The following is a 27,964-nucleotide window of genomic DNA, read 5'->3' as shown; positions in this document are numbered from 1 at the left end:
CTTTGCACTTTCATTTTTGACCTTCTTTGGTAACTGTTCTAAGTCTGTGGTGTTTTCCACTAGTAATATAATGTCATCTGCATATCTAAGATTGTTGATGCTCCTTCCTCTTAACTTCACTCTTCTTTCTTCTGAGTCTAAACCTACTATTCTTAATATGTTTTCTGCATATAAGATGAACAAATAGGGTGATAGAACGCATCCTCGTCTTGTCTCTTTGCCAAACGGGAACCAATCTGTTTCTCTGAATTCACATACTTTATTCACATACCAACTAGAATTTCCTCTGTCCTGTATTGAATGAGACTTGAGCATCCATTGATTTTGGTATCTGGGGCGGGAGGGGGGTTGGCTTTGAACCAAATCCCAGTGGACCAATCCCCAAGGGTCCACTGTATATTGCTGCAGTGCAGAAAAGCCATTTCACTTATGCACATTAGCACTATAACTCTAAGGGGGGGATCAAAGAAAGGAGAAAGAGAAAACAAGACATTTTGGATTTTCTATGTCTTAGAATTCAAAAGAAAACAACTCAAAGAGGTTAAAATGTTAAAACTGATATCAGAAATTGCCAGAAAAGAGTAACAACATTTGTGCATTAAAAACTACCAAAACACCCAAGAACTACAGCAGCAAATACTGTAACTGAAAAAAAGACTGACAAAAATGCAAGTTATAGTGCTGGGACCACCCTTATCTGGATAACCTTTATATTAATGGAAATCAGTTTACATTTTCAGGGTTATTCTTATACACACAAACTTTACTGAGCAATCCTTAAGTAGTTTTAAGGCTAATAATAGATTCCTTGGATTTCTTAGGATAAATCCTATATGACCTGTCAGTATAACCTTGGTTTCACATAGGCCCATATTTTCCCTTGGAATGTGTTTAATTTGCCTAATCTATTGTGCCATGGTTTCAGTTAGAATTCTGGTTTTTGTAGGCTTTCAATATCATGATTTCCCTTTAAAACAGGGCCTACACTCCTGGTGAACCTAAGAAAAATGCAGTTGAAAAGCACACCTGTTATCAAATTTGGTAGCACTAAACTGGGTGTAAAAACAGGCAGAATGATGTTGCCCATTCCTTCTATAAAGACGCTCCAATTCTTAATTCAGTGAGTCAGGCACTACAGAGACAGCTATCACTGCATGTTTAGTCCTCTTAACCACAGATAGAATAGTGTCATTGTTAACCTGCTTTGAACATGCACATTCAAAAGGGTGACCATGCTGGTAAAACATCTGGAAACCAAGGCCTATGAGAAATGCCTTAGGGAGCTGGGTATACTTAGCTTGGAGAAGAGGAGCTGGAGAGGTAATAGAATCATGGATCTCTAAACAGTCTAAATATTTGATGGAATGTCATGGAGCAAGCTTGTTTTCTGCTGCTCCAGAGACCAGAATATGAACCAATGGATTCAAATTACAAGAAAAAAGATTTCACTTAAGTATTAGGAAGAACATCTTTACTGTAAGAGCTCTTTGACTTTGGAGCAAACTATGTCAGAGGGTGATGAACTCTTTTTCTTTGGAGGCCTTTGAACAGAATTAGGAGGCCAATTCTTGGGAATGCTTTAATTGTGGTATTCCTGCATATCAGAGAGAAGAGAATTCCCTTATGGTCCCTTCTAACTCAAAGACTTTAACAAAGGCAGAACACAACAGTTTAAAATAAATAGCTATAGCAATACTTGGTTGAACTCAAGCAGGGAAAGATAGATATGTGTCTGTACACCTAGGCTGGGATGAATGGTACCCACTTCTCTAGTCCTCCATCCTCTAGATGCTGAGCGCTGATATCAGTCCATGCAGCAAACTTTTCCAGGATGTAAGCAGCTAGTCCTACAGGAGAGTCATTCAAGGCACAGCCTAAACAGAAAGAAAACCAGTTGATTTTTAACATAGGCCCTGTACAGACTGTCCTTAAAGGCTAGCTTGGGGGTGGATTCAGGGCCTAGGGTCCACATGACACATGCCCCGACTCTGAGCACCACTCCACATGGTGCGCGGCATCACGGTGCTGCTCTGGCGATGCGTCTGCAAGAGTGCCGTAAAGTCACAGCACCACGGCTATCACCCTTTGCAGGGCGCAAAAAGGAGCTGTTTTTCGCGGTTCCTTTTTGTGTCCTGCAAAGGCCAGATCGGGGCTGCAGTGTGTGGTTGCCATGGCCCCGATCTGGCTGAAAAAGGAGTGGCTGGAAGCCGCCCCTTCAGAGCTTTCTGCACAGCTCCTTACTCGTTCTCTCTTCAACACACTTCCACACCACAGGGACCTGAAACAGCTGCCACTTAAAAAGATGCTAAACAAAGAGTTGTTGGCAAGATATTTTTGTAGGAGGAAGATATCTACACTCCATCCCACAATATTTCAAAAATATTAGCATCTTGTATAGCCTAAGCAAACACTGCTACAACAGCTTTGAGGAATTTGCTTTTAAATAGCAAAACTGAAAAAGAGAAGCTTAACACTGCAATTACAGCAGCTCGTCTAGAAGCTACAATATTGAAATACATAGAACTTGCCTGTCATACTCTTTGGAGAAAGAAGAGCCTTTTGCCCTTACATTCAACAACATTTTACATAGGGGCTAAAAAATTTGGGGAGGGAAATCCAATGGCACTAATGGAAGTTTTTAAAAAAAGGTTCCACAAAAAGCGCAGAAGGCAGATTTGAATCTATAGGAAGATCCCTGAATGATTTGCAGATCAGCAAGGATTTCTGACTCCCAGTTGTTTAACCAGAGGAGACACAAAATGTTTTCCCCTTTCCCAAATTATACTGCTGAAATGATATGTATATGTACTCCTTGTTTTTGCTCCAGACTACAGTTTGTGGGTTTTCAAGGTTCTAGCATTTTTTTAGTAGATGCTCTCTAAAGCAAAGTCCCTTTGCTCTGAAGTTTCCAATAAGACAGAAGGATTTAGCAGAAATGTGGCTGAGAACACACAGTGGTTTAAAAAACAAATAGTTTTAATCTGCCTAACATCTGAAGAATATCTGATGTTAGCAAGTGGCTTAGCAAGATGAGAGTGTCAGTTTAATATCTGATGAACTCTGTGTCGAGAGGACTTTTCCTTCAGAGAAATAAAGAGGTGAGAGAAAACACATAGATGTATCCGACAATATAGACAATCAGGCACATAATGATGCTCACTATGGTCAACATCACGTACAGATATGTACATTTGAAATCAGATACTTTATATGCTTGTGTAAATGTTAAGAGTCTAATGGCAGGCTGGGATCATAAGCATTTGGAAAGATGAGTAAGAATATTGGCCAGGTCACACTGGATGCTTAAAGAAATTGCATATTAATGGCCCAGGCTGATCATAGATTGCCCTTTAGACTAGAGGAAAACAATTAGTGTGGGTGAAAGTCATGCAGTCTGTGTGAACCTAGTGACCTTTTAGAGTCAATCAACTCCAAGGTTGATTTTAAGGCCTATGGCTCCTTCAAGACACTTTGGAACCACCACCACCCATTACTCAAAAATGTTAATTACTATTCCTGGAAGTGGCCAGGAGTAGCTATTCTTAGCTAGAATAATGTGTGCCTCCACATTTTGTTCTAGGAAATCAACAGTTTTTTTGCAACTGAAAGTGTGTCTTTCTCCCCAGATGGGGTTGTGCTACCCACAACTCTGAAAAAAATGGCTCCTCCTGAACTTCTTGCTGTGTAACAGAGGGTGGTTTCTTAATAATTTGTAGAATGTGAGTCCACCTGAGGAAGGCAAGTAATCCTCTCCATGACCACCACCCAGAAAATCAGGGCAAAGGAAACAGAAGCCCTACATATGTTATTGGACTGTAACTGCCATTAGACCCAGCCAGGATGGCCAAGGTTAAGAGATGACAAGTGAGAACTTGAACTTGAAGGACTTGAGAAGACAGTGCTGTTGCCTAGGGGACATAGATCCCTTGCTTGTTAGGAGTGCTTATGGTGCTTGTCTCCACCTATGCTCTACTCATATATCTGTAAATAAATAAAATGAATCAGATATTGGAAAAAACACTGCAAACCCCCAAATATTTCTTCTCCAAATTAGAGAAACTCTGTGGTAAATCTGGAATGCTGAAACATCTTACTGCATCAGAAATTGGGGACAATGGAACCCAGTACTGTATTGCAAAAAATATTAGCTGACAACAGAAACACAATCAATTTGCAAGAATAGATGAATGCACCTTACCAGAAGTGTCAGGCTTTGTAGCTTGTTGGTGAAAATAACCACTCTCCATCAGAAGTCTTTCAAATATTTTTGTCTTTAAAGGAAACATCCCTTGGATATCCTCAGCTTGGAAACCAAACAGTCCTGGGAAGTATGGTGCCAGCAGAATGGACAGAAGTTCCTTAAATCCGATAAAAGTCACAAATGCCATGTTTGTGTGAAGGCCTTTCACATGGCTAAAGAAGTTTTTAAAAAGAAATATGGTTAATAATTCACAGAGCTTGGGCATTTTATTCTTTTGGAATACAGCTCCCAGAATGGCACAGCTATTGGGAGTTCATTTTAGACAAATGGGATAAATTTTTACAAGCTGTGGCCTATCAAGATGATGTACACTCACCTTGGTGCCATCTGAGCCAAACTGGTACATATAGCAGAGCCCCAGTCCCCTCCTTGAACATAGAATTCACAGAAACCAAGCCTGAGCATCAACTTATGGAAAATATGGGCAGCACACACAGAATTAAAGCCTGGAAAAAGAAAATAAAAGGGGAAAAACACACAAGTAGGACCACTTTCTCCCAAAGTGGAAACACACATTCCATGATACACAGTTGGCCCTCCATATCCATGGATTCTTTATTCACAGATTCAACCATCCACAGCTTGAAAATGTTTTTTAAAAATATAAATTCCAAAAAGCAAACCCTGATTTTGCCATTTTATATAAGAAATACCATTTTATGTATTTTAATGGGACTTGAGTATCTACAAATTTAGGTATCGGGGGTGGGTGGGTCCTGAAACCAAACCCCAATGGATACAAAGGGCCCACTGTACTGCTGTTTTACCCAAATAGAATATAAAATATTACCAAATGCAACAGCACAGAGACTTCTTGCTCTCTGCCAAAGAAGGGGGTAGGTGGCACAGGACAGAGACAATTTGGATCTCAATTGAGGTTTCTTTTTGTGTTGCTAATGGACTTTAAATGCTATTTCCTGAGTTTACAACCCTTTGGCCCTTATCACACAGAGGTTTTTGCAGCTCAGATCCAGGGTGACTCCTGGTTCAGCTATGCGAAGTCACGTTATAACATGAGTGTTTTATCACACCTGGTTGCCCTTCCATTGCCCTTCTGAATTGAGGGGGAATCGAATCCAAGGCAAATCACGTGATGCAGATTCACGCAAAGTGGAGTGAGTGCAAATTGTATTGCCATACTGGTGCATACCATACGGATTCAACAATTCGCATTGGGACCCTTGTGCGTGCTCAGTGGGAGTTTGAACGCATCATGAACCTCTGCACTTCCGGGGTGAAGAAGGGAGCCTGGTTCCACTTTCACGTGAATGCTAGCCTCACAAGAATGACAGCTTCATGTTTCTTCCTCCCTTCTATTTTCCCATCCCTGGCAGCCAAATTCAAAGGGGTCCTCCGTGTCCCCCATCCATTTCAGCTACATTTACATCTATCCTACTGTCATTCTCCTCATCTATTTCATCTACATCTCTCCTTCCCTTTGTAACAGTTGTTTTCTCTTAGGTTGCATCCACACTGGGGAGATAATCTGGTTTAAAAAAAATCTCTGGAATTTCTTTCTCCATGTATGTTTAGAGTCTATGTTGCAGAATTTTGAGCATGATTTTGCTTGCATGGGAGATCAGTGCTACGGTCCTATAGTTGCTGCAGTCTCTTGTGTGTCTGTTTTTATGGATGAGGATGTATATTGATTGTTTCCAATCTGTTGGCCATCGTTTTGTTTTCCATATCTGTTGACATACATTGGTTAGCACAAGAGTTGTCTCTGTCAATGTGGATTGCAGCAGTTCAATTGGAATATCATCTGTTCCTGGTGATTTGTTTTTCACTATTTTGTTCTGTGTGTTCTTCATTTTGTCATCTGTTTTGTATAATTTTTCTGTGTATTGCATCCAACATCTTTTTATTTCCTCTTGGTCTTGAATTATGTTATTTTTATTGTCATAGAGCACCCCAGTCTTTGGTTTGAATTTTCCCTTGATTTCCCAGATATTGTGAAATAGATTGTTTGTTCTTCCCTTTTTGTTCTTGTCTTCTATTTCTCTGCATTGGTCATTGTAGTAATTTTCTTTAACTTTCCGCATAAGCCATTGTACTATTGCATTCATAATTCTTAGTTTGTTCCTATTTTTCTTTTCTTTTCTTTATTGTTTGTAGTGTTTTTTTCTGTCATCCATGTTTTTTCTCTTTCTTTTTGTTTATTGTTTATCTGTCTGCATGACTCTTTTATTATGTCCCTTGCTTCAGACTATAGTTCCTCTGGTTCTCAGTCTATTATTTTTATTAGTGTGAATCTGTTTCTTATTTTGTCAGTAAATTCTGTTGAGATATTATTTAGATCATATTTTGGTATAATCACTGGTTTTGTTTTCTTCTTGAGTCTTACTCTTATTTTTGATATGAGTAATTCATGATCTGTGCCACATTCAGCGCCTGGTCTAGTCTTTGCCACCAGTATAGAGTTCCACCATCTTTTACTTCCAATTAGATAATCGATTCGATTTTTGTGTTGACCATCTGGTGATGTCCATGTGTATAGCCTTCTTTCTGGTTGTATGAAAAATGTGTTTACAATGAATAAGTTGTTGGCTTCACAAAAATCTATCAGACACTCATCTGCTTTGTTTCTTTTGCCTAATCCAGATCTGCCTACTATTTTTGATTCTTGTTTGCTCCAATCATTGGAGATTGGAACAGCTTTTGCATTCCAATCTCCAGTGATCGGCTTGACATCCTGTGTTGGTGTGTTGTCAATTTCTTCCTGTATTCCTTCATAGAATCTATCAATTTCTTCCTGTTCTGCCTCTGTGGTTGGTTCATATACTTGAATTATGGTGATATTCATAGGTTTGCCATGGAGCTTTACTGAAATGATTCGGTCTGATTTTGCATTGTATTCTCTAACTGCTTTTGCCACATCTTTTCTTAGCATGAAAGCCACCCCATTTCTTCTTGTCTTTTTCATTCCCTAAGTAGAACACTGTGTGGTTGTCTGATTCAAAGTAGCCCATTCCTTTCCATTTTAACTCACTCACTCCCAGTACTGCTATGTTCTTGCATTCCATTTCCATTTTTACTATGTCCAGCTTCCCTTGGCTCATGCTCTTCACATTCCACATCCCTATTTTATGTATAATGCCACTTTGGGTGCCATTTCCGTTCCTAAATGTGTCTGCTATTTGTCTTGGCATCTTTCTTGTGCCCTTGGCTAGTTTTGCAAATGTGATATCCCATTATTATTATTATTATTATTATTATTATTAACCTTTATTTATGAAGCGCTGTAAATTTACACAGTGCTGTATATGCAATCTTTTTAGTTAGATGGTTCCCTGCCCTCGGGCTTACAATCTAAAAAGACATGACACAGAAGGAGAAGGGAGTGACGGAGGGAAAGGGTAAGAGGTCCAGCAGTTCCTCTCTACCTCCAAGGCCTGGACCAAGGCAGATGGACTGGAGGGAGGGCTTGGCTTCATAATGGATGGTTAATCATTTTCCAGGGAAAATACATACTCTAAAGTAGGATAATGCATATACAGTACATAGCAATACAGGAAATGGTTTGATAAACAGGCACCAAAAGAACATCAAATAGTAAGCAACAATTATGCAATGCCTGGGAAGGCTTCTCTGAACAGGATGGTTTTCAACTCCGTTTTGAAGCTGGTTAAAGAAGTGATGGCTCTTGCTTGTGGGGGAAGAAGGTTCCAGGAGTGAGGGGCAACAAGTGAAAAGGGGCAAATCTGGGATGGGGCAGAGGAAATCCTGGGCTGAGACAGCAGACCTTGACTACCAGAACGGAGGGCCCTGGTGGGAAGGTGAGGAGAAAGAAGGTCTGATAAGTAAGGAGGGGCCAGTCCATGGAGGGCTTTAAATGTCGACAGCAGGAGCTTATACTGAATGTGGAAAGGGAGGGGGAGCCAGTGAAGGGATGCCAACACAGGAGAGATGTGGTCAGAACGGTGGGTGGAAGTGATAATGTGTGCAGCTGAACGCTGAACAGAGATTAAAGGATGGAGGTGAGAAAGAGGAAGCCCAGCCAGAAGGATGTTACAGTAATCAAGTCGTGAGACCACTAGGGCATGGACCAGGATCTTGGCAGTAGAGGCGGAGAGATATGGTCGGATTTTGGCAATATTGTACAAAAAGAATCTACAAGCCTTGGCTGTGGTCTGGATCTGAGGGATACACGACAGAGAAGAGTCAAAGATAAAACCAAGACTGCGGGCTTGCTGGACTGGTTGAATAGAAATGTTGTCCACAGAGACAGAAAAGGAGAGTTGAAGGGTGGGCTTAGGAGGAAAGACAAGAAGCTCTGTCTTGGACATGTTGAGTTTCAAACGCCGATGGCGCTTCCACTGCGAGACGGCTGTGAGGCAAGACGAAACTTGCTGTTCAAGCCTTGAAGAAAGGTCAGGGGCGGAAAGATACATCTGGGTGTCATCGGCATACAGATGGTAGGAAAAGCCAAGAGAGCTAATGAGTTTTCCTAAGGACAGTGTGTAGAGAGAAAACAGGAGGGGACCCAGAACAGAGCCCTGGGGAACTCCAACAGATAAAGGAGCAGGAGAAGAAGTCTGGCTCCCTGCAACTACTGCAAAAGATCTGCCAGACAAGTAAGATCTAAACCAGTCGAGAACAGAGTCTGAGAACCCAAGGTCAGAAAGTATATCAACTAGAAGACAGTGATCAACAGTGTCAAAGGCAGCAGACATATCAAGAAGGATGAGTTCACTCTCCCTCCTTCCCTTTCTGTTAATGCTCTGTTCCTGCCTGTGTCTCATCATAGAATTTACTAGATGATGGGGTTACACAAGGAGCGTGTTAAAAATCAAATAAGAAAAAGAAAGAAAATGACATTGTTGCAGTCATAGGTCTATATTTTGTCATGACGTTATATTTGTTCTCAGTTAAGGTGGTACAGAGGGATATCTGTGTAGGTAGAGGCCACTTCTCCTCCTTGGCCATGCAAGTTCTGGAAAACATAGGTGTTTATCACACTGAGGTTTTTGCAGCTTTTTGCAGCTCAGATCCAACGTGACTGAAGGTCCAACGATGCAAATTCACACGATAACATGATGTGTTATCACATGCGATTCCTTTCTATGGGCGCTCCTTCCATGGCGCTTCCGCAGTGAATTCAAAGTGACTCCTTATTTTGATGAATTCGGAAAAAAGTGAATTCACAGAATTCGCATTCAAGCTCACTTTGATTGGTCTGAATTGCAATTGCTCCGAATTGGTCTGATGTGGAATGAAACTTTGCTTCTGTCCTGGTACACCCCCCCCCAATCTCCAAGGCCCCACATGTCCCATGATGCCATGCTGCAAATATGCCCCATTTACTTCCATTGCTGCCCCCCCCCCGCTTCCATTGCTGCTGAGGGGAAATGTGGTTGTTTCCGATGCCGCTGGGTTAAGGGCAGAAAGCTACTGGGGAATGAAAACGTGGACAGGAGACATGCTGGTGAGGAGGGGGAAAGCGACTGTTTCCGATGCCGCTGGGGAAGGCTGCTTGTGTGCATGGAAAAACTGGAAAGGGATGGAGGGAATGAAACGAAGGGTAGATTTAGATCAAGATGACAGGTGAGAAGGGAATGAAACAGGAGGCTGGAGGGAGAGATGGGAGCAAAGGAGGGGGCGCCAGAGGCTGGGGCGGAGGCTCCAGCTTCCAGAATTCCATAGCCTCGAGCCAAGGACCCCCCAAAAAACTCCAACTCCTCTAATAATAATAACAATAATACTAATTTATTTTTAAAATAACAATAACAATAATGTTATTAGTTTGCTGAGGCACCAGAGCTCTCTGGCAGAGAAGGCTCAATGTCTCAGGACACTACAGTTCCCAGAATTCCACAGCACTGAGCCAGGACAGTTAAAGTGCAGTCAAACCGGATTATTTCCCAGTGCAGATGCAACCCCCTTCAGATCCAAAGGATTTACTTCCAAGTAGACTTGCAGTTTCTACACTGATTATTTTGCAGTGAAATAAATTTATTATTATTATTAGAGTATAAATAAAAAATCTTTCACTGAATAATAATAATAATAATAATAATAATAATAATAATAATAATAATTTTGCTGGTGATACATTCGGATGAAGCAGAGGTCATTTAGAGATAGATGATATCCCCTATTATTCATGTGAGGCTAGCATTCACGTGAAACTGGAAAGGAATGGAGGGAATGAAATGAAGGGTAGATTTAGATCTAGATTAAGGGATTGGAGGAATGAAACAGAGGGTAGATTTAGATGTAGATGATAGGGTTAGGGGAATGAAAGAGGGTAGATTTAGATGTAGATGATAGGATTGGGGGAATGAAACAGGAGGCTGGAGGGAGAGATGGGAGCAAAGGAGGGGGCCATCGGAGGCTGGAGGGAGAGATGACAGGATCAATTCACGTGAGGGTTGCATTCGTGTGAAAGTGGAACTAGGAAGTGGCCCCCTTCTTCACCCCGGAAGCGTAAAAGGTCTCAATGCGTTCAGATCCCCACTGGGCATGCACAAGGGTCCCAATTCGAATAGTTGAATCCACATGGTATGTACTGGTGTGGTAATTCAAAGTGCTCTCACTCTGCTTTGACTCAGGAATCACCACAATTAAGTTCTTCACGTGTGATAGTTCATTACGTGAATTGCCCTGCTTCACCCTCACTACAGAAGTGTTTCGAATTGGGGCTCCTGTTTCACATGTGATAAGGCTCTAGCCCTAAACAGAACCTATTGCCAATGGTTCCAGTGCATGAGAATGGTTGTTCATTACTTTAGATATGTATATGCACATCATGTGAATAGAAAATATAAATGTGGCACCACCAGTATACTATCAGGCACTGCTAGGCATTATAATCACTCTGGATTTACCCACTGTTTTTAGTTCATTTCCACCTCTTTCAAAATTGCCTCTGAAAACTAGCTGCAAGGAAATGTAGCAAGAAGATACTGAAGCTGCTCATATCTTGCCCATACACTTTCCAAAAACATGTGGTGGGCCACTGAGAAAACAGAATGCTGGACTAGATAGGCTTTGGTTTCATCCAATGCAACTCTCATTAAGTTCTTCAAAAACATACCTTTTTTGTGAGGTGCCTCTGAAAAGCCATAACCAGGGATAGAAGGGCAAATTATTTCAAAAATATGATTGCCATTCAAGCCATGGCTCATAGGGTCTGTCAAGAGAGGGATGATTTTGTAAAACTCATATACTGATCCAGGCCAACCATGAACCAACATCAGTGGCTTTGCAGTCTGCCCTTCAAGCAAGCGTGAAGGTTTCACATGAAGAAAATGGACATCAAGTCCTATAAAAGACAAAAATACAGATAAAAATACAAAACTAATTAAACAGATAAGGCAGATATAATTTAATGTTTACTTGGGAAACCTGGGTGGTGCAATGGGTAGAGTGTTGGTTTGGTTGATTCCAGATTAAAAATAAATTCTGAAATATGGAATTCTTTGAGCAACTCACCATCCCCATCTCTCAGGCTAATTTACTTCACCAAGGTTGCTGAAAAGCTAAGAATCTGATCTTGTCTTCTTCAGAAAGGTGGAATACAAAAATCATACACATACACACTAACACTATCTTAATGGAATCTATTGTGACAAGATGTAACAGAAGCTTACTTGGAAAAATAACTATACGCTGAATAAATGTGCCTTTTATCAAACTGATCCATAAATTCCTTTATTGATTTTAACTGGTAAATAATATTATGTTAATGCTTTTATTATGTTATCTGTCTTAATTTACTTTTAATTTCATTTGTTCTGAATTTGCTTTTACTTTGCTTTTACTTATGTTTATCAGCCACACTGAATACAACTTTTCTTTTAGGAAAAGCAAGACAGAACAACAACAACAAATCTATCCAATACTATTTAAAAAACAGATGCTGAGGAACGAAGAGGACATTCAGATCTGCACGACACCATGGTTGTTCTGAGCATCCCAAGAGAAACTGGCTGGTCATTGCTGGAAGACAATCTGCTTGACCAAGCATAACACCAAAGTCTATTTTACAAAATACTGTATTCTTGTTGTTGTTCTGTGCAGTGAACATCATCTGGGTAGAACACAGGAACAGAGTTCTTAAAGCAGTGCTAGAAGTATATGAGGAGTTTTTTTAACAATACCATTTTCATAATGTTCAGATAAATAATTTATTTCCTCAGTATCATAAGTATCAGAGAGTCAAACTTTCTCTGTTAGTGGGTCAGATGACAGAGTCCTTGACTGAGTGAATAAAGATGGTGGTAGAAACTAGTGACTGCAGCCTATAAACAGGATCAGAGCTGCTGTTGTTGTTCTATGCAATCAAGTTGTTTCTGACTTACATTGACTTATGGTGACCGTAAGGTGAACGTATCATGTGGTTTTCTTGGCATGATTTGTTCAGGGACAATATTTTACTGCTTTTTTCTGTGGCTGAGTGTGACTTGCCCAAAGTCACCAGTGGGTGGCCAAGCTGGGATGCAAACCATGGTTTCTCAGTGTCTTAGTCCAATGCTCAAACTACTATACTATATCAAATTACTTTCCAACATCCAGTAGCTCTAGCTGTGCATGGCTGTGGTATCCATCTGAATCTGTAATCACAGTATTAGGAGGGATCCCTAGAGTTGCTGCTCCCATGGAACTTTCTGCTCTATTTCTAGTGTTGTGACAACTGATTTTGTTAACATAGGCAAACCCAATCTCTACTTCCAATTCAAAACTTCAACAGCGCTATCACTTTCTTCCATAAATTCTAATATCCCAAATTGAAACGTCAGATCAGGAAATCAAATATTATTCAATATTATTCAATATTATAGACAGTGGACACTCTCATAAGCTAATAGAATAATATGATTCATGCTGGAGCACAGGCAATGTTTCTGCTGAATACCCAAAGCAAGACCCAAGATTTAAAGAAGAGAAAATGATGTCGGTAACAAACCTTCTATCTTCGTTTTGAATTGTGGGAATTTGTTAAGTACTTCCACTTGCTTTTTCCAATTGAACTGATTTCTCCAATAAGAGACAACCTTCTTGAGATAAGTCACATTAAACCCATAATGAAAACCGCAATCCTCTAAGGACTCCGTGTATCTAGCTTCTTCAAGTCTTCTGTGTAAGTACTAGAACACAACCACAGTGCATAATGGAAAAGGAGATAAAAAGAAAAGCAAAGAAATGTGCTTGCGTAAATAATATGTAAAAGTAGAAACCATTTTTTCTCTCAATAATGTTAAACAAAATCTATGATGTCTCCATATGGAAGAGCATCCTTTATGTGGTTTGTACCTCTTGCTCTTTAAAATGGTTTCCAACCATCACAGAACAGCTCCTTCAGCAACATGGTTGTCTGTGATCCAACTTCCAAATTAAATCTTAAAATTTCTTGTCCCATTCCCAAGATTAAAATCTGTTATTCTGGTGTATTCTCTCAGTGTATATCTTTAAGATATGAATCCTCCAGTAGTTAATAATGATGAGTGGAACCCCACATTATGTTTAAGAGCAACCTTTCTCCTATGACTAACAAGAAAAACGTTTGCCTTTTCATCAGGACTGCTCTCAGTCTCAGGTGACAGACTGGGAAATGCAATAAAATGGGAATCCATACATCTCTCTAGATACACTATTGAGCTCCTGTCAGCACTGTCATTCTTCCTGGAAGAGGTTCTGAGTGAACATTGCATTTAAGGACATTCAGGCCCTTTCACACTACACAATTATAGTGCTGTGATTTCCCTTTAACTGCCATGGCAAAGTTTTATGGAATCCTGGGATCTGCAGTTTAGGAAGAATATATAGAAAAATAATAGTATAATTTTATTAATTAACTTTTTTTTTACTGTTGCCAGCAATCCCTATTGATTGTACAGTAGTCATAAGTGTGCTCATGTGACCACTGCACAAAGAGAGTGAAAGGAATTAGTTTGACTGATCACACAGTAACAGTTTTAGAACCAGCTGGTTCCATTTGCCTGAGACAGATGAAGTCATTGCCATGGACTTTAAAATCAAAGGCTTTCTCTTTAGAACTGAACACAGGGTCAACAGAACAGCAGATGTTAAAGACTGGTAAAATTGGATTCCAGTTAGTGTGTATTATCTCTTTCCTTAGCATAATGTTTTAAAGCTATTACCAGTAAAGGCACACTGCAAAAAAACAGCCTACATTGGGTGGTATATCACACTCGGGCAGTTACAACACATTATTATATTGTTCTCTGCTAAAAGCATGAAAAACAGTAAGGACTCATCAGATTTGTGAAGTCGAAGGCTTTTTCTGAAGATGCCAGTCAAAGATGCTGGTGAAACGTCAGGAAGAAAATCTTCTAGAACATGGCCACATAGCCCGAAAAACCCAGAAAAAACTCATCAGATTAATATGATACAGCAGTGACTTCTGGACAAATTTGCTTGTAACAATGATTGCTAGAAAGGGAATTGTCTGCTCTTTGCATGAGCGGCCTAAGTTTCAGTACAGATTACATTTCTATGCCTTTCTCTTTCCTGAATTTTAAGATCATACAAGATTTAAACAATTTTCTTGTGTTTTTAAGCACCTTTTATGTATCAAAATAATTCATTTTGAAGGAGTTAGTAAGCCCAGTTAGAAGGATAGATTGAAATGTATTTATTTATGTACTTAGATTTACTTAGTATAAATAAATTTACAATTCCAAACCCATCAAGGGGCTTTACAGACGGCCCCTAAGGGCTGTGGGACGCCATCCCTTTCCTTGCTGAATCGAGGACGTGGCAATCGCATACTACGGCCCCAAACTGGCAGATCCACATGTACACACTGTGCCAAGGGAGTGCTGTGACATCTCCTGCTATGCGGTGGGGCATGTGGTGTCACAATGGTATGGGGATGGAGTCAGGGGTGCGGCGTGTGGTCACCACACCCCCACTCTGCTTAGGGCCCAGCTTGGTTATAAACTCAACTAAAATTAAAAAGCATGAATAGGATTGTGCTGGAACTCTGGTATTTCTGCTGTTTGTGCATCTGCAAAAATTAGAGCTCCTTACGTTGATTTCAGCTTCTGAAGTTTCCACTCTGAAAGGATATATAGTTGCATCTTCTTCAAAATCAGGCTTCAGACCTTTGTTCCACCATCCATCTCCCATCTCAACTATAATGTCCTCCTTCTTCTTAATCAGAAACACATAAATAATGGCCCCTAAGACTGCAGCGAACAGTATTTCAAGCAACATAATGACTGCAAAAGAAGAATTATAATCAAATCATTATAAATCAAAAACAAACAAAACAAACAGCTTCATTTATATACCACTTCATACTGAACTAGTGTAGCCAAGGGTCCGTAGGGGAATTTTGTTATGTTGTTATTAGCTCAAATATTGCAAGAGGAGGGCCTGCTATGACGGCCCTTACAGAATCGTCTCCCGATATGTATACGGAGTAGACCAGGGGATCCCAATAAATGGAGCTGAGACAGACTTCTAGAATTAATAACCAATTTATTAATAAGGGGAAAAACACATACGATTCACTAGCATACACACACACATACAAGGCTCAGGAAAAGCATAAGTTAGCATGGAATAGGATTTTAGGCATCACTGGGGTGATACGTACCAGAATGTAGACTCCCTCCAGGAATCCAAATGGAATATGATGAGGATGGCATGAGGCTCAGCCATGGAATGACGAGCCAGGAGCCAGGAGCCAGGAGCCAGGTCAGGGTTCAAGGGGACAGAGCTTCCCCCTGAAGTCCAGACTGGCCCAGTGAACAGGAAAATCTGGGAGTATTTTATAGGCAAAATCTTGCCTCTGGCAAAGGTGCTTAATGGTGAGAACAAAGGTGTTTAATTACTTTCTTTTCACCTGGATGTCCCTGTCTGATTGTCTTAGTGGTCTTAAGCTGCTCGGACAACAGACCTGGGGAGGGGGTAAGATCCTCAGGCAAGGCAAATATTTGCTCTTCCTGGTCATAATCCTCTTATGCGACTCTCTAGATATGATGATGTGGGTGCCCCTCAGGGGTGTGTGTACATGTCCTCATGCTTTGCTGGCAATGGTGGACAGGCTATTAGAGTTCATCTAGGGGTCATTAAGGGTTATCATTTATACCAAAATTTATATATGGAGCAGCATGGGTAACACTAGCAGTGTCTAAGCGGTTTACAACTGTAAGCTAATCATGCTGGTCAGAATGATTTTCAACCTTTCCACAAATGAATACAAAGCAAAAGCCTTATGAACAAGGCTTAGATAATACTCAGTAGGCAGACAGAGACCAATAATATCGCTGGGGTGTAAAGAAACCATGTAATACCTTTGAGACTGTGAAAAAGAAATTTCTAGCATGAACCGTTGGAGTCCATAAAAGCTCATACTAAAAATGTCTTTTTCTCAGGTAGACTCAAAGTTGTTACAGAATTGCCTTGTATCTTGTTATGATGGCTATGTACATATGGCTTAGCAATTAAGGCACAAACACTTACAATCACAAGGTCAGCAGTTCTGGCGCTATATCAGTAAACATTAACAACAACAACAGTTCGACTTCCAAGTGCTGAGTGACAGAGTGTGCTCCTGTCAGTAGTCTCAGCTCCTGCCAACCTAGCACTTTGAAAGCATGTACAAGTGAAAGTAGATAAAAAGTGCAAGTACATAAATAGATAAACTGGTGGGAAGGTAACAGCGTTCTGTGCAGTCATGCTGGCCACATGACCACAGACTTGGTTTAGACAATGATGGCTCCCTTGCTTTAGTAGCGGAAATGAACACCACCCCCTACAGTCAGCCACAATTAGACAACCTTGTCAAAAGGGAAAACTTTACCTTTATGTATCTGAATACAAATCCCATTCTTTAAAAGATCCAGGAGAAGCCCAGGTCACATACAGGATAAGAACTGCCCGGGTATGGAACTATGTAATACAATTAGGGTTGCCATAACCTCCCTGCAGGCGGGACTTTCCTGGTTTTGGCAGAACCAGCCCGGTCCCGGTCTGGTTCCGACAATTCAGAGGTTGCGTCCCAGATTTGGCCTTTGCTGCGGTGCAGGCGGCACTCCTCCTCCTCCTCGTGCTCCCGCAGCGGCCACCCACCTCCTCCTCTCCACCTCCTCTTTTTTGCACGGCTGCACGACTGCGCAGCCCACCCTCTTCCTCCTCCTCCTTTTTTGGGCAAGCACGCACGGTGCACGGCCCACCTACCTCCTCCTCCTCCTCCTCCTCCTCCTCCTCCTCCTCCTCCTCCTCGCCTCCTTCTCCTCCTTCACGCGGCCGTGCCACCCGCAGCACTACCCTGGTGCTGTGGCCGGCACCAGCTCACGCTTGCCCCGCTTGCGCAAGCGCATGCGGGGCCATATAGGGAGCACTCGTCCCCTTCAGGCAGAAGGGCGAGGGCGGGGCTATTTCCAGCCGCAGCCCGTGATTGGCCAGCCTCAAGAGGGAAGTGGAGCCTCGGAGGAGGAGGAGGAGGAGTGAGACTCTGGGCCAGCCGGGGGGAGAGAAAAGCATCCTTTCTTGGCGCATAGCGCCAAGGGAGGAGAAAGAAGAGACGGAGGAGGAGGATAAGGAAGAAGTAAGAGGAAGAAGAGGAGGATGAGGAAGAGGAGGGGAAGAGGAGGTGGAAGAAGTAAGAAGAGGATGAGGAAGAGGAGGGGAAGAGGAGGAGGAGGAAGAAGAAGTAGGAGGAAGAGGAGGATGAGGAAGAGGAAAGGGAAGAGTAGGAGGAGGAGGATAAGGAAGAAGCATTTATATTAACATTTTTTAAAAATCATCAATTTTTTGCGTGTCCTCCATTTTAAAAAAATGTATCCTACATTTGAAAATGTTGTCTTACATTTGTCCCGGTTTGGAGGTCCTGACTTATGGCAACCCTAGATACAATCCAACCTTGTGAGTTTATATCCTGCACCTAGCGCAAGAATGAAAACTGGTGTGCTAATCTCTACAGTCCAATACACAAATCACTGGCTGCCAGATCTGCCCTGAACTAACACAGTGAGTCACTTCTTGGTCCAAAACACCATGCAGAAATAATTCAATTTGAGACTGCTTTGACTGCCCTGGATCAGTGCTAGGGACTTCTGGGAATTATCATGTATTGTGACACCAGAGCTGGCTGACAGAGAAGGCTAAATGTATCACAAAACTACAGTTCCCAGAATTTCCTAGCATTGAGCCAGGACAGTTAAAGCAGTCTCAAACTGGATTATTTCTGCAGTGCGTTTTGGATCCTTCTCAGCACTCCCTTCTTCTCAGAAGAAGCTGCATTGCTAGACCATGTGCTTAGGAAGCGCAGACAGCCCAAAACATGCAAAAGCACACCAGCAAGCTTCTAAACAGTTTATAGTTGTTATCACACGGGGGAAATTGGGGGTAATTGGAAGGTCAATGCAGTGTGATCCCGGATGCAATCATGCGGATTCACGTTATTGCGTGAGAGGTTATCAAACGTAATCAAAGTCAATGCTAAGTCAGTTTGAACCCAATCCAGGGTCAACCGAGAGATGTGTAAATTCGGGGAAATAACAGAATTTACAAACCCTGTTCCACTCCAAAGTTGCGTTCAATTCGAATTTGGCAGGTACGGAACGCATGTCTCGGCCTTTGCTGGCTGCATTTTTCCCTCCCTCCCTCCCTCCCTCCCGGTGTGGGGGGCTTTTCTGTCAGCCTCTTGGAGTACTTCTGGACTCTGGAGCTGTTTTGGGGATGAAGCAGCCCTCCCTACAGAGACATACACTGCCTCCTCTTCTCCCTCCTCCTCTCAGCCCTTTATGTCTCTTTCCCTTTGCAAACTCATCCTCTCCAGCTGGAGGGAAGGGATTGGCTCTCTCTTTCTCTCTCGCAACCTTGTCACAGGGTTTTCTTGGCAGGTTTATTCAGAGGGGTTTCACCATTGCCATTTTCTGAAAAGGCTGAGAGAGTGTGACTAGCACCAGGTCACCCAGTGGGATTCGATCCCTGCCTTCTAGAGTTATAGTCCAGTGCTCAAACCAAGTACAAGGTTGCTTTGGACTGACTTTGAATTGGTGAATTGCCTAAATAATGTGAAATAAAGGGTAATGAATGAACAAATAGCGTGAATTGCCTAAATAACTAGCCTGGAAGAAGAAGAGACTCCTCCCTCCATAACTGCCATCCTGTGAGGGAGTTGACCTGTGAGGGAGTTGACCAGGCAGGCCCAGCTCCACCAGGGCTAGCCTGAAGAAGAGCCCTCCCTGTGGTCCATCTGCCTTGGTCCAGGCCTCAGAGGGAGAGGAATGCTGGACCTGATCCCCTCCCTCCCCCCCAATTCCCTTCTCCTTATGTGTCATGTCTTTTTAGATTGTAAGCCTAAGGGCAGGGAACCGTCTATTATCCCCTCTGTTGTAAGCTGCCCGGATTCCCAGTGATTGGGCGGCATATAAATAAATCCTATTATTATTATTATTACTACTACTACTACTACTATTATTATAATATGAAATAAAGGGTAATGAATGAACAAATAACATGAATTGCCTAAATAACATGAAATAAAGGGTAATGAATGAACAAATAATGTGAAACAAGGCAAAACCATGCAAAACATTTGCACTACTTTGGCTTTGGGATGGGTGCTGTTTTCTTCTGTGCGTTTGATAATAGTATTATTATCCATGTAATAGTATTCATTTTCAAATTAGCCCTACTTTCTTTTCTTTCAAAACTGAGAGACATTCCTCCCGTGTGATAATGTCGTACAACTTGCATGCTATTATTCATTTAATCATTTATTTATTTATTTATATTCTACCTTTCTTCCAGTGTAGGGACTGAAAGCGGCTAACAAAATTTAAAACAGTGCAAGTTAAAAACAATACACAGCCTTAAAATGTAAATACGAAATGTAAAAAAAATTAAACAATTTTAAAAAGTTACAAACATTACAAATTAAATTTTAAAATATATTTAAAAACTCTCTAAAAACCTTAGAATCATAGAATCGTAGAGTTGGAAGAGACTGCAAGGGCCATCCAGTCCAACCCCCTGCCATGCAGGAAATCTCAATCAAAGCATCCCCGACAGATGGCCATCCAGCTTCTGTTTAAAGACCTCCAAGGAAGGAGACTCCATTACACTCCGAAGGAGTTTGTTCCACTGTCAAACAGCCCTTACTGTCAGGAAGTTCCTCCTAATGTTGAGGTGGAATCTCTTTTCCTGCAGCTTGCATCCATTGCTCCAGGTCCTACTCTCTGGAGTAGCAGAAAACAAGCTTGCTCCCTCATCAATATGACATCCCTTCAAATATTTAAACAGGGCTATCATATCACCTCTTAACCTTCTCTTCTCCAGCTAAACATCCCCAGCTCCCTAAGTCGTTCCTCATAGGACATGGTTTCCAGACCCTTCCCTATTTTAGTTGCCCTCCTTTGGACACGCTCCAGTTTCTCAATGTCCTTTTTTAATTGTGGTGCCCAGAACTGGACACAGTATTCCAGGTGGGGCCTGACCAAAGCAGAATAGAATGGCACTATTACTTCCCTTGATCTAGACACTATACTTCTATTGATGCAGCCTAAAATCGCATTGGTCTTGTTAGCTGCCGCATCGCACTGTTGACTCATATTCAATTTATGGTCTACTTGGACTCCAAGATCCCTTTCACACGTAGTTTCATTCAGCCAGGTGTACCCCACCCTATATCTGTGCATTTAATTTTTACACCCTAAGTGCAGTACCTTACATTTCTCTGTGTTGAATTTTATTTTGTTATCTTTGGCCCAGCTTTCTAGTCTATTCAGGTCATTTTGGATCTTGATCCTGTCCTCTGGGGTATTAGCTATTCCTCCTAATTTGGTGCCATCTGCAAATTTGATAAGTATGCTCCCAATTCTGTCATCCAGGTCATTGATAAAGATGTTGAATAGCACTGGGCCCAGGACAGAGCCCTGTGGGACCCCACTGGTCACTTCTCTCCAGGATGAAAAGGAGCCATTGTTGAGCACCCTTTGGGTTCGGCCGGTCAACCAATTACAAATCCATGTAACAGTTACTTTGTCTAGCTCACATTTTACAAGCTTGTTTGCAAGAATATCATGGGGAACTTTGTCAAAGGCCTTACTGAAATCAAGATATACTATATCAACAGCATTCCCTTCATCTACCAAGCTGGTAATTTTATCAAAGAAAGAGATTAGATTTGTCTGGCATGACTTGTTTCTCTGAAACCCATGTTGACTTTTTGTTATTATGGCATTGCCTTCTAGATGTTCACAGACTCTCTGTTTAATGATCTGCTCTAGAATCTTTCCTGGTATTGATGTCAGACTGACTGGATGATAATTGTTGGGATCCTCTTTTTCCCCCTTTTGGAAGATGGGGACAACGTTTGCCCTCCGCCAGTCTGCTGGGATTTCTCCTGTTCTCCAGGAGTTTTCAAAGATTATTGCCAATGGTTCCGATATTACATTTGCCAGTTCTTTTAATACCCTTGGATGGAGTTCATCTGGTCCTGTAGACTTAAATTCATTTAGATTAACAAGGTATTCCTGTACTATCTCTTTATTTATTCAGTGCTGAATTTCCCCTATTCTGTCTTCTGCTCCATTATCCTCAGGTTGAGCACCCTTTGCCTTTTCTGAGAAGACTGAGGCAAAGAAGGTGTTGAGTAATTCTGCCTTTTCTCTGTCCTCTGTTAACATTTTGCCATCTTCTCCACGCAGTGGCCCTACCATTTCCTTCTTCTTCCTTTTGCTGCAGACATATCCAAAAAAGCCCTTTTTATTGTTCTTAACCTCTCTAGCAAGCCTGAGTTCATTCTGCGCTTTAGCTTTTCTGACTTTACCCCTACATGTGCTTGCTCTTTGTTTGAATTCCTCTTTGGTGATTTCCCCTTTTTTCCATTTCTTATACATGTTCCGTTTCAAACTTAGCTCAGTTGAAAGTTCCTTAGTCATCCATCCTGGTTTCTTGAGACACCTCCCATTTTTCTTCCTCATTGGAACTGTTTGAAATTGTGCCTTCAGTATCTCCCTTTTAAGAAACTCCCATCCGTCTTGAACTCCCTTCTCTTTTAGTATTGCTGACAATGGGATCACACTCAGTATTTCTTTAAGTTTACTAAAATCGGCTTTCCTAAAGTCTAGAATGCATGTCTGACTATGCCTGGCTTCTCCTTTCCTTTATATAACAAACTCCAGGAGAACATGGTCATTTCCACCTAAGGATCCCACCACTTGCACTCCATTAACTAGGTCATCTCTGTTGATTAGGATCAGATCTAAAAGAGCTGATCCCCTTGTTGCCTCTTCCACCTTTTGGACAATGAAGTTGTCTCCAACGCAAGTGAGGAATTTGCTAGACCTTGACACAACCTTTAAAGTTCCAAGCATTTCAGATAAGGAATACCCAGTCTCTGATCACTCTGGATTCACTAATACTCCTATGGCTTCTAAAATTCAGTATTGCTTTTAATGGTAGAATGGATCAAAATCGTGTACAGTTGGCCCTTCTTATACATTGTGATGTCTGCTGTTGGAGTCCAATCTTATAAGAATCCACAGAGTCCAATCTTCATGTAGGGGCAGTAAGTTTATTCATCCATGAGCTACTGAGCACAGCCAGTCCCAGGAGAGTGAGATGAGGAAGAGAGAACAATCAATCCCTCTCCAACCCTCTTAATAGTATATATATACTGCAGCTGAAACCACTAAGGGCTGTGTCTTAAAGATACCTTACATCACATACACTGATTTTTTTATACACGGATTCAAGCACCCAGTTTGAAAATATTGAAAAAAAGTATACATTTCAAATATCAAACCTTGAATTTCCATTTTTTATAAGGGACACCATTTTGCTATGTCATTATATTTGATGGGGCTTGAGCATTCACAGATTTTGTTATACACGGGGGATCTTGGAACCAAACCCCAGCGTATAACAAGGGTCCACTGTAGTACTCAAAGTGATTGAAAAAGACTAATTTAATTTAAACTAATGTCACCACAACAATGTTTTTTTTAAAAAAAATACTTTAAACTATGATAAAAAACACAATAAAAATCTAGTTAAAACTTATATATATATATATATATATATATATATATATATATATATATATATATATATATAAGCTGGGGGAAAAATTGCTTTCTAGCTTCTGAAAGTTTTTAATAATTACTCAAAGCCTTCTTCTCAAAGCCTTCACTGCTCACAAATAGCAATACAAGCTGTAGCTCTGGTAACCAAAGATGATTTGCCAAAATGCAATCCTAGACTGTTTGTTTCCATTGGTAGCTCTTTGCCCCTAGCTGATTAGCATCAAGAGCTCCTACCTTCAACAAGTTGAAGACCTAATATACCCAACATTTAATTCTTAAAACATATGAATACTTGTAACTTCTTACTTCTCCAGTAGTTCAAGGATTTCTGTTCTTGTAAGTTAACAGCTCCTGTGTAATGACTTCTCATCCATGGCAATTCTCTCAGCAAGCCAAAAGCTTAAGTACTGTCTGGAAAAGTGGGGCAAACATTTCTTCTTCGTGGTTGCTGCTGTTGCATGTCTTCATATACATCTCTCTCTCTCTTTCTCTTTCTCTCTCTCTCTCTCTCTCTCTCTCTCTCTCTCTCTATATATATATATATATATATTGAGTGTCATGAAATCCTTTGCCAAATGTGCCAGCAAAATACTGGGCTTGACTACATTTATGCAACCTCTGATAAAGAAATGCTGCTTGCATAACTTTTCTTATATTAGTGGATCCCAACCAATACATGCAGCTTTAATTAAATACTTGTTAGGTGCCCATCCCTACAACTATTATATTTATTTATACCCTGTCTTTTCCCCAAAACTGGGACTCAGAGTGGCTTACAATATTTAAAAAACAGTACAATTAAATGCATACAAGAATGGTACATTAAAATAGAATTAAATTAATATTGTCTATCGGTGTCAATCTATAGTCAGCCCTCCACTTCCATGGCTTCGGCATCCAGGGATTCAACCATCAATGGCTTGAAATACTGTATATATATAAAATATAAATTAAATAAATATATTGACACAGATAGCCAATATAATATCTAAAAAAAACACCACTTTGATTTTGCAATTTTATATAAAGGACACCATTCTACTATGCTATTGTACATAGAGGGACTTCAGCAGCCACATATTTTGGTCTCCACAGGGGTCCTGAAACCAAACCTCAGCAGATATCAAGGGCCCACTGTATTTGAAACTAGAGGTAAGTTATGTTATTAAATGAAACCCATTTTAGATTACACATAATCCAGAATGCCAAATCAGATACAAATTAAATTAAACTAATAGGCATTTCTTCCACAAAACACTCACCCCTAGCCACAATCTGCCTCTCTCTCCCACTGGCTACCTGTGTTATCCTTGCCATGGATTGTTCCTACTCAGACCAGGAACTTATTTTCAGCATGAAAGCCAGTGTGTTATAGTGGCTTGGGTTTTGGACCGGACTCCAGGAAACCAAGGTTCAAATCCCTGCTCACCCATGAAAATGTACTGACTTTGGGCAAGTCACACACTTAGCTTTAAAGGAAGACAATGGGAAACCTTCTCTGAACAAATCTCGCCAAGAAAACAGCATAAGCGAGGTGCCTGAAATGGGAGTCAACATGCCAGGTTTGACACCTGAATACACTGTCTGAATTCAAAATAGCATTACAAACCAGTCTCTTCTGGCACACCCAGATGATTTTTAAATTGTAAATTTTAAATTATAGCTTTTAAATATATATTGTTTTAATATGTGCGTGTCTTATCTTTCTAAATTGTATGCATGTTCTTTTAAATTGATAGATATTTTAATTGATGTGATATGCCTGTTAACTGTTGTTGTTCTCAACCATGGGAAGAGATGGGTAAGAAATAATGATGATGATAACAACAGCAACAACTACAACTACAACACACCAGTGCTGCAGCTCCCACACTAATCCTTTCACTGAAAAATGTACTACTAGTTGCCAGCCTATCCATATATACCTGTTTATAAGTCAGCCTCATGTATAAATCAGGGGCATGTTTGCAGATCAAAATTTTGAATTTTGATATGACCCCCTGGATAAGTCGAAGGTAAAACTTAGCGGCATGTAATAAAGGATGTAAAGGATGAAGCAAATGAAAATGATGTCAAAAAACTTATAAAATTCTGGCAAGCATAACTGTTTATGCTCACCTTTATGGCCTGATGGATGAGGAAGGAACTACAGTAAATGGCGACTGTGCAATGTGTGGGGGAGACAAACAGCCACAGGCAGGGCTAAGAAAATGTGCACATGTCAGAAAGGATATAAAGGCAAGAGTTAAGGTACAGCATGAACTCATATAAAAAAATGAACCATCCACTTCTCTGAGTAAAACGGCAAAGGTTGAGAGTTTAGTATGTTTCAGGAGAACGTAAAAGAAGCACCTTTGAGGAGAAGTGCCAAAGAGCCATCACCGCCATTATTTTTCCACTGGTATTCAAAAAGGTCAGAAGTGGCACAACAGAGGAAAGAGTAGAGAGGGTTGGTTCTTCTGGAATGGACTAAGCTCTTTGCCTTTCGCCATTCTACTCAGAGCAAAAAGCGGCTCCTTTTTGTGCCCTTGGAAGGGCGCCATAGCCGCGGTGGCACAGCTATATGGCACTCCTTTGGCGCTGTGTCATTTGGATGCAGCGTCAGAGCCACACCATGATGCTGTGCCCCTTGTGGGCAGCATGCGGCATCAGGGCACCCTGGGGAGGGTGGAGATGGGCGTGCATTGTGAGGACACAATGCCCCAACTCTGCCGCCATGCCGGTCTTTCAGGCCAGTCTGTAAAAGGCCTTACATTACAATATATTTGTATGTGGATAAGCCAACCCAGGTATTTTTGAGTTGATTTTTAGATTAAATTTCTAGACTTATACATTATATACAGTATCTCCTGCAGCAGGAGTCCTGCTCAACCCTGACCAAGAAAGAGAAATGCATCATTCACAGAGCACATCTCATATTGTATCACATCATGTTCTACAGCAGGGGTAGGCAACCTTTTGGAGCTGGGGGCTGGGTTGCTGTCCCTCAGACAAGTCGGGGGGCCGAAGCAGGGGGGTGGAGCTTCCACCCTCCAGGGCGGGGCTTCATGCTGGGGCGGAGCTTCCACCCTCTGGGGCGGAGCCACCCTCCAGGGCGGAGCCTCCACCGAAGCCCTGCAAGGAGGAGGAGGCGTGTGCCCGCCCTCTCTTCCTCGGTCCCTTTCTGGACAAACACCCCCAACCTGCATTCCAAAACACACACAACAGCACAGTTGTGCATTTCACATGGCTTTACTTAACATGGCCTCTTGCATATTTCAGAGGCTTATTCCATAACCAAACCCCTTGGGTTTAACACTTAGCATGGTTTAACATGGCTATGCATATCAAACATGTCAAGGTGGTTTCACTGTTCTTGGACCAAGTGTACTTCTCAGAAGTGTGTACTTGGTCAAGGGACTTTGGTTTTTCTTCACAGCGCATGGGTTTGTAAAAATCACAGCAATTTACATTGGCCTTGCCTCAGAGGCTTTCTGATATCAATATCACCATTAAAGAACCAAAAACACACAGAAAAGGCACTTTGGAAAGTCACACTCTCTTGTATGCTTCTCAAGCTGACTCATCATCACCATCACCACACTATCATTGTCAAAGCAAGGGAGACTTGTTAAAAGCACACAAAACACACTTTGCAAGGTGACACTCTCTCAGCTTCTGAAACAGTAGTTGCATGCTTCTCAAGCTGACTCATCATCATCACCACCACACTATCATTGTCAAAGCAAGGGAGACTTGTTAGCATTAAAAGCACACAAAACACATTTTGGAAGGTGACACTCTCTTGGCTTTAGAAACAGTGCCTCCATGCCTCTCAAGCTGGCTTATATCATCATCGTCATCATCAATATCATCATCATCATCACACTATCATTGTCAAAGCAGGGAGACTTGTTAGCAGTTAAAAGGAATGCAAAATAAAACAAAAAAAACCCATGTGGCCTCTGGCCACTCACCACCTTCTCCTCTTCCTCCTCCTGCTGCCCCCATCTCCTCTTCCTCCTCTTCCTCCTCCTGCTGCCCCATCTCCTCTTCCTCCTCCTGCTCCCTCCATCTCCTCTTCCTCTTCTTCCTCCCTCCTCTTCCTCCTCCTGCTGCCCCATCTCCTCTTCCTCCTCTTCCTCCTGCTGCTGCCTCCTCCTGCTCTTCCTCCCTCATCTTCCTCCTCCTCCTCTTCTTTCTTCTCCTCCCCCCTCCTCCATGCGCCACACAGCCTGGGGGCAGGACGGAGGAGACAGAGGAGGAGGTGGGCAGCGCGGGGCCGCGTGAAGCCCCGCGGGGAAGCGGGGAGGGCCGCACGGAGCCACGCGGAGCCCCACGGGGAAGCAGGGAGGGCCGCGCGGAGCCCCGCAGGGAGGTGGGGAGGGCGGCACCGGTCTTCATCCTTTGCCTCCTCCACCCCAGGCCGCGCGGCCCTCCTCTTCCTCCTCTGCCGCCATTTTGTTTTTCAAAATGGCGGCGAAGTCTCGCGCAATCTTTCCCGTCCTGGGAAAGGTCACACGAGACTTCGGCCGCCATTTTGAAAAACAAAATGGCGCCCGGAGCGGAGCGGAAACGGCAGCAATCGGCGGCAGGACTGCGCGGGGGCCAGTAGAAAGGCCTCGGCGGGCTGGATCCGGCCCGTGGGCCGTAGGTTGCCGACCTCTGTTCTACAGATTCTGCTTGGCCCTTTTAGAATCATTATTTTCCACCT

The 27,964-nt window shown here is 41.9% G+C and overlaps 1 protein-coding gene across 7 annotated transcripts in view; it reads right to left on the bottom strand.

Moving 5' to 3' along the window:
• Positions 1-27,964, bottom strand: part of EPHX1 (epoxide hydrolase 1) — a 49,124-nt gene that overhangs the window by 5,792 nt on the left and 15,368 nt on the right. For 6 of the 7 annotated variants that reach the window (XM_042439590.1, XM_042439573.1, XM_042439615.1 and 3 more), the window contains 6 exons: positions 15,257-15,447; positions 13,170-13,350; positions 11,298-11,525; positions 4,578-4,707; positions 4,199-4,413; positions 1,766-1,874 (listed from right to left, as the gene is read on the bottom strand). In XM_042439590.1, coding sequence (XP_042295524.1) covers positions 1,766-1,874; positions 4,199-4,413; positions 4,578-4,707; positions 11,298-11,525; positions 13,170-13,350; positions 15,257-15,447 — 1,054 coding nt within the window. Of the gene's footprint in view, positions 1-1,765; positions 1,875-4,198; positions 4,414-4,577; positions 4,708-11,297; positions 11,526-13,169; positions 13,351-15,256; positions 15,448-23,577; positions 23,733-27,964 lie in introns of those variants that run through there. The other variant, XM_042439599.1, reaches the window with a different exon arrangement.

This window comes from Sceloporus undulatus, chromosome 1 (assembly GCF_019175285.1).
Source record: "Sceloporus undulatus isolate JIND9_A2432 ecotype Alabama chromosome 1, SceUnd_v1.1, whole genome shotgun sequence".
Lineage (NCBI taxonomy): Eukaryota > Metazoa > Chordata > Lepidosauria > Squamata > Phrynosomatidae > Sceloporus > Sceloporus undulatus.
This window is presented reverse-complemented; position numbering and strand designations above follow the sequence as displayed.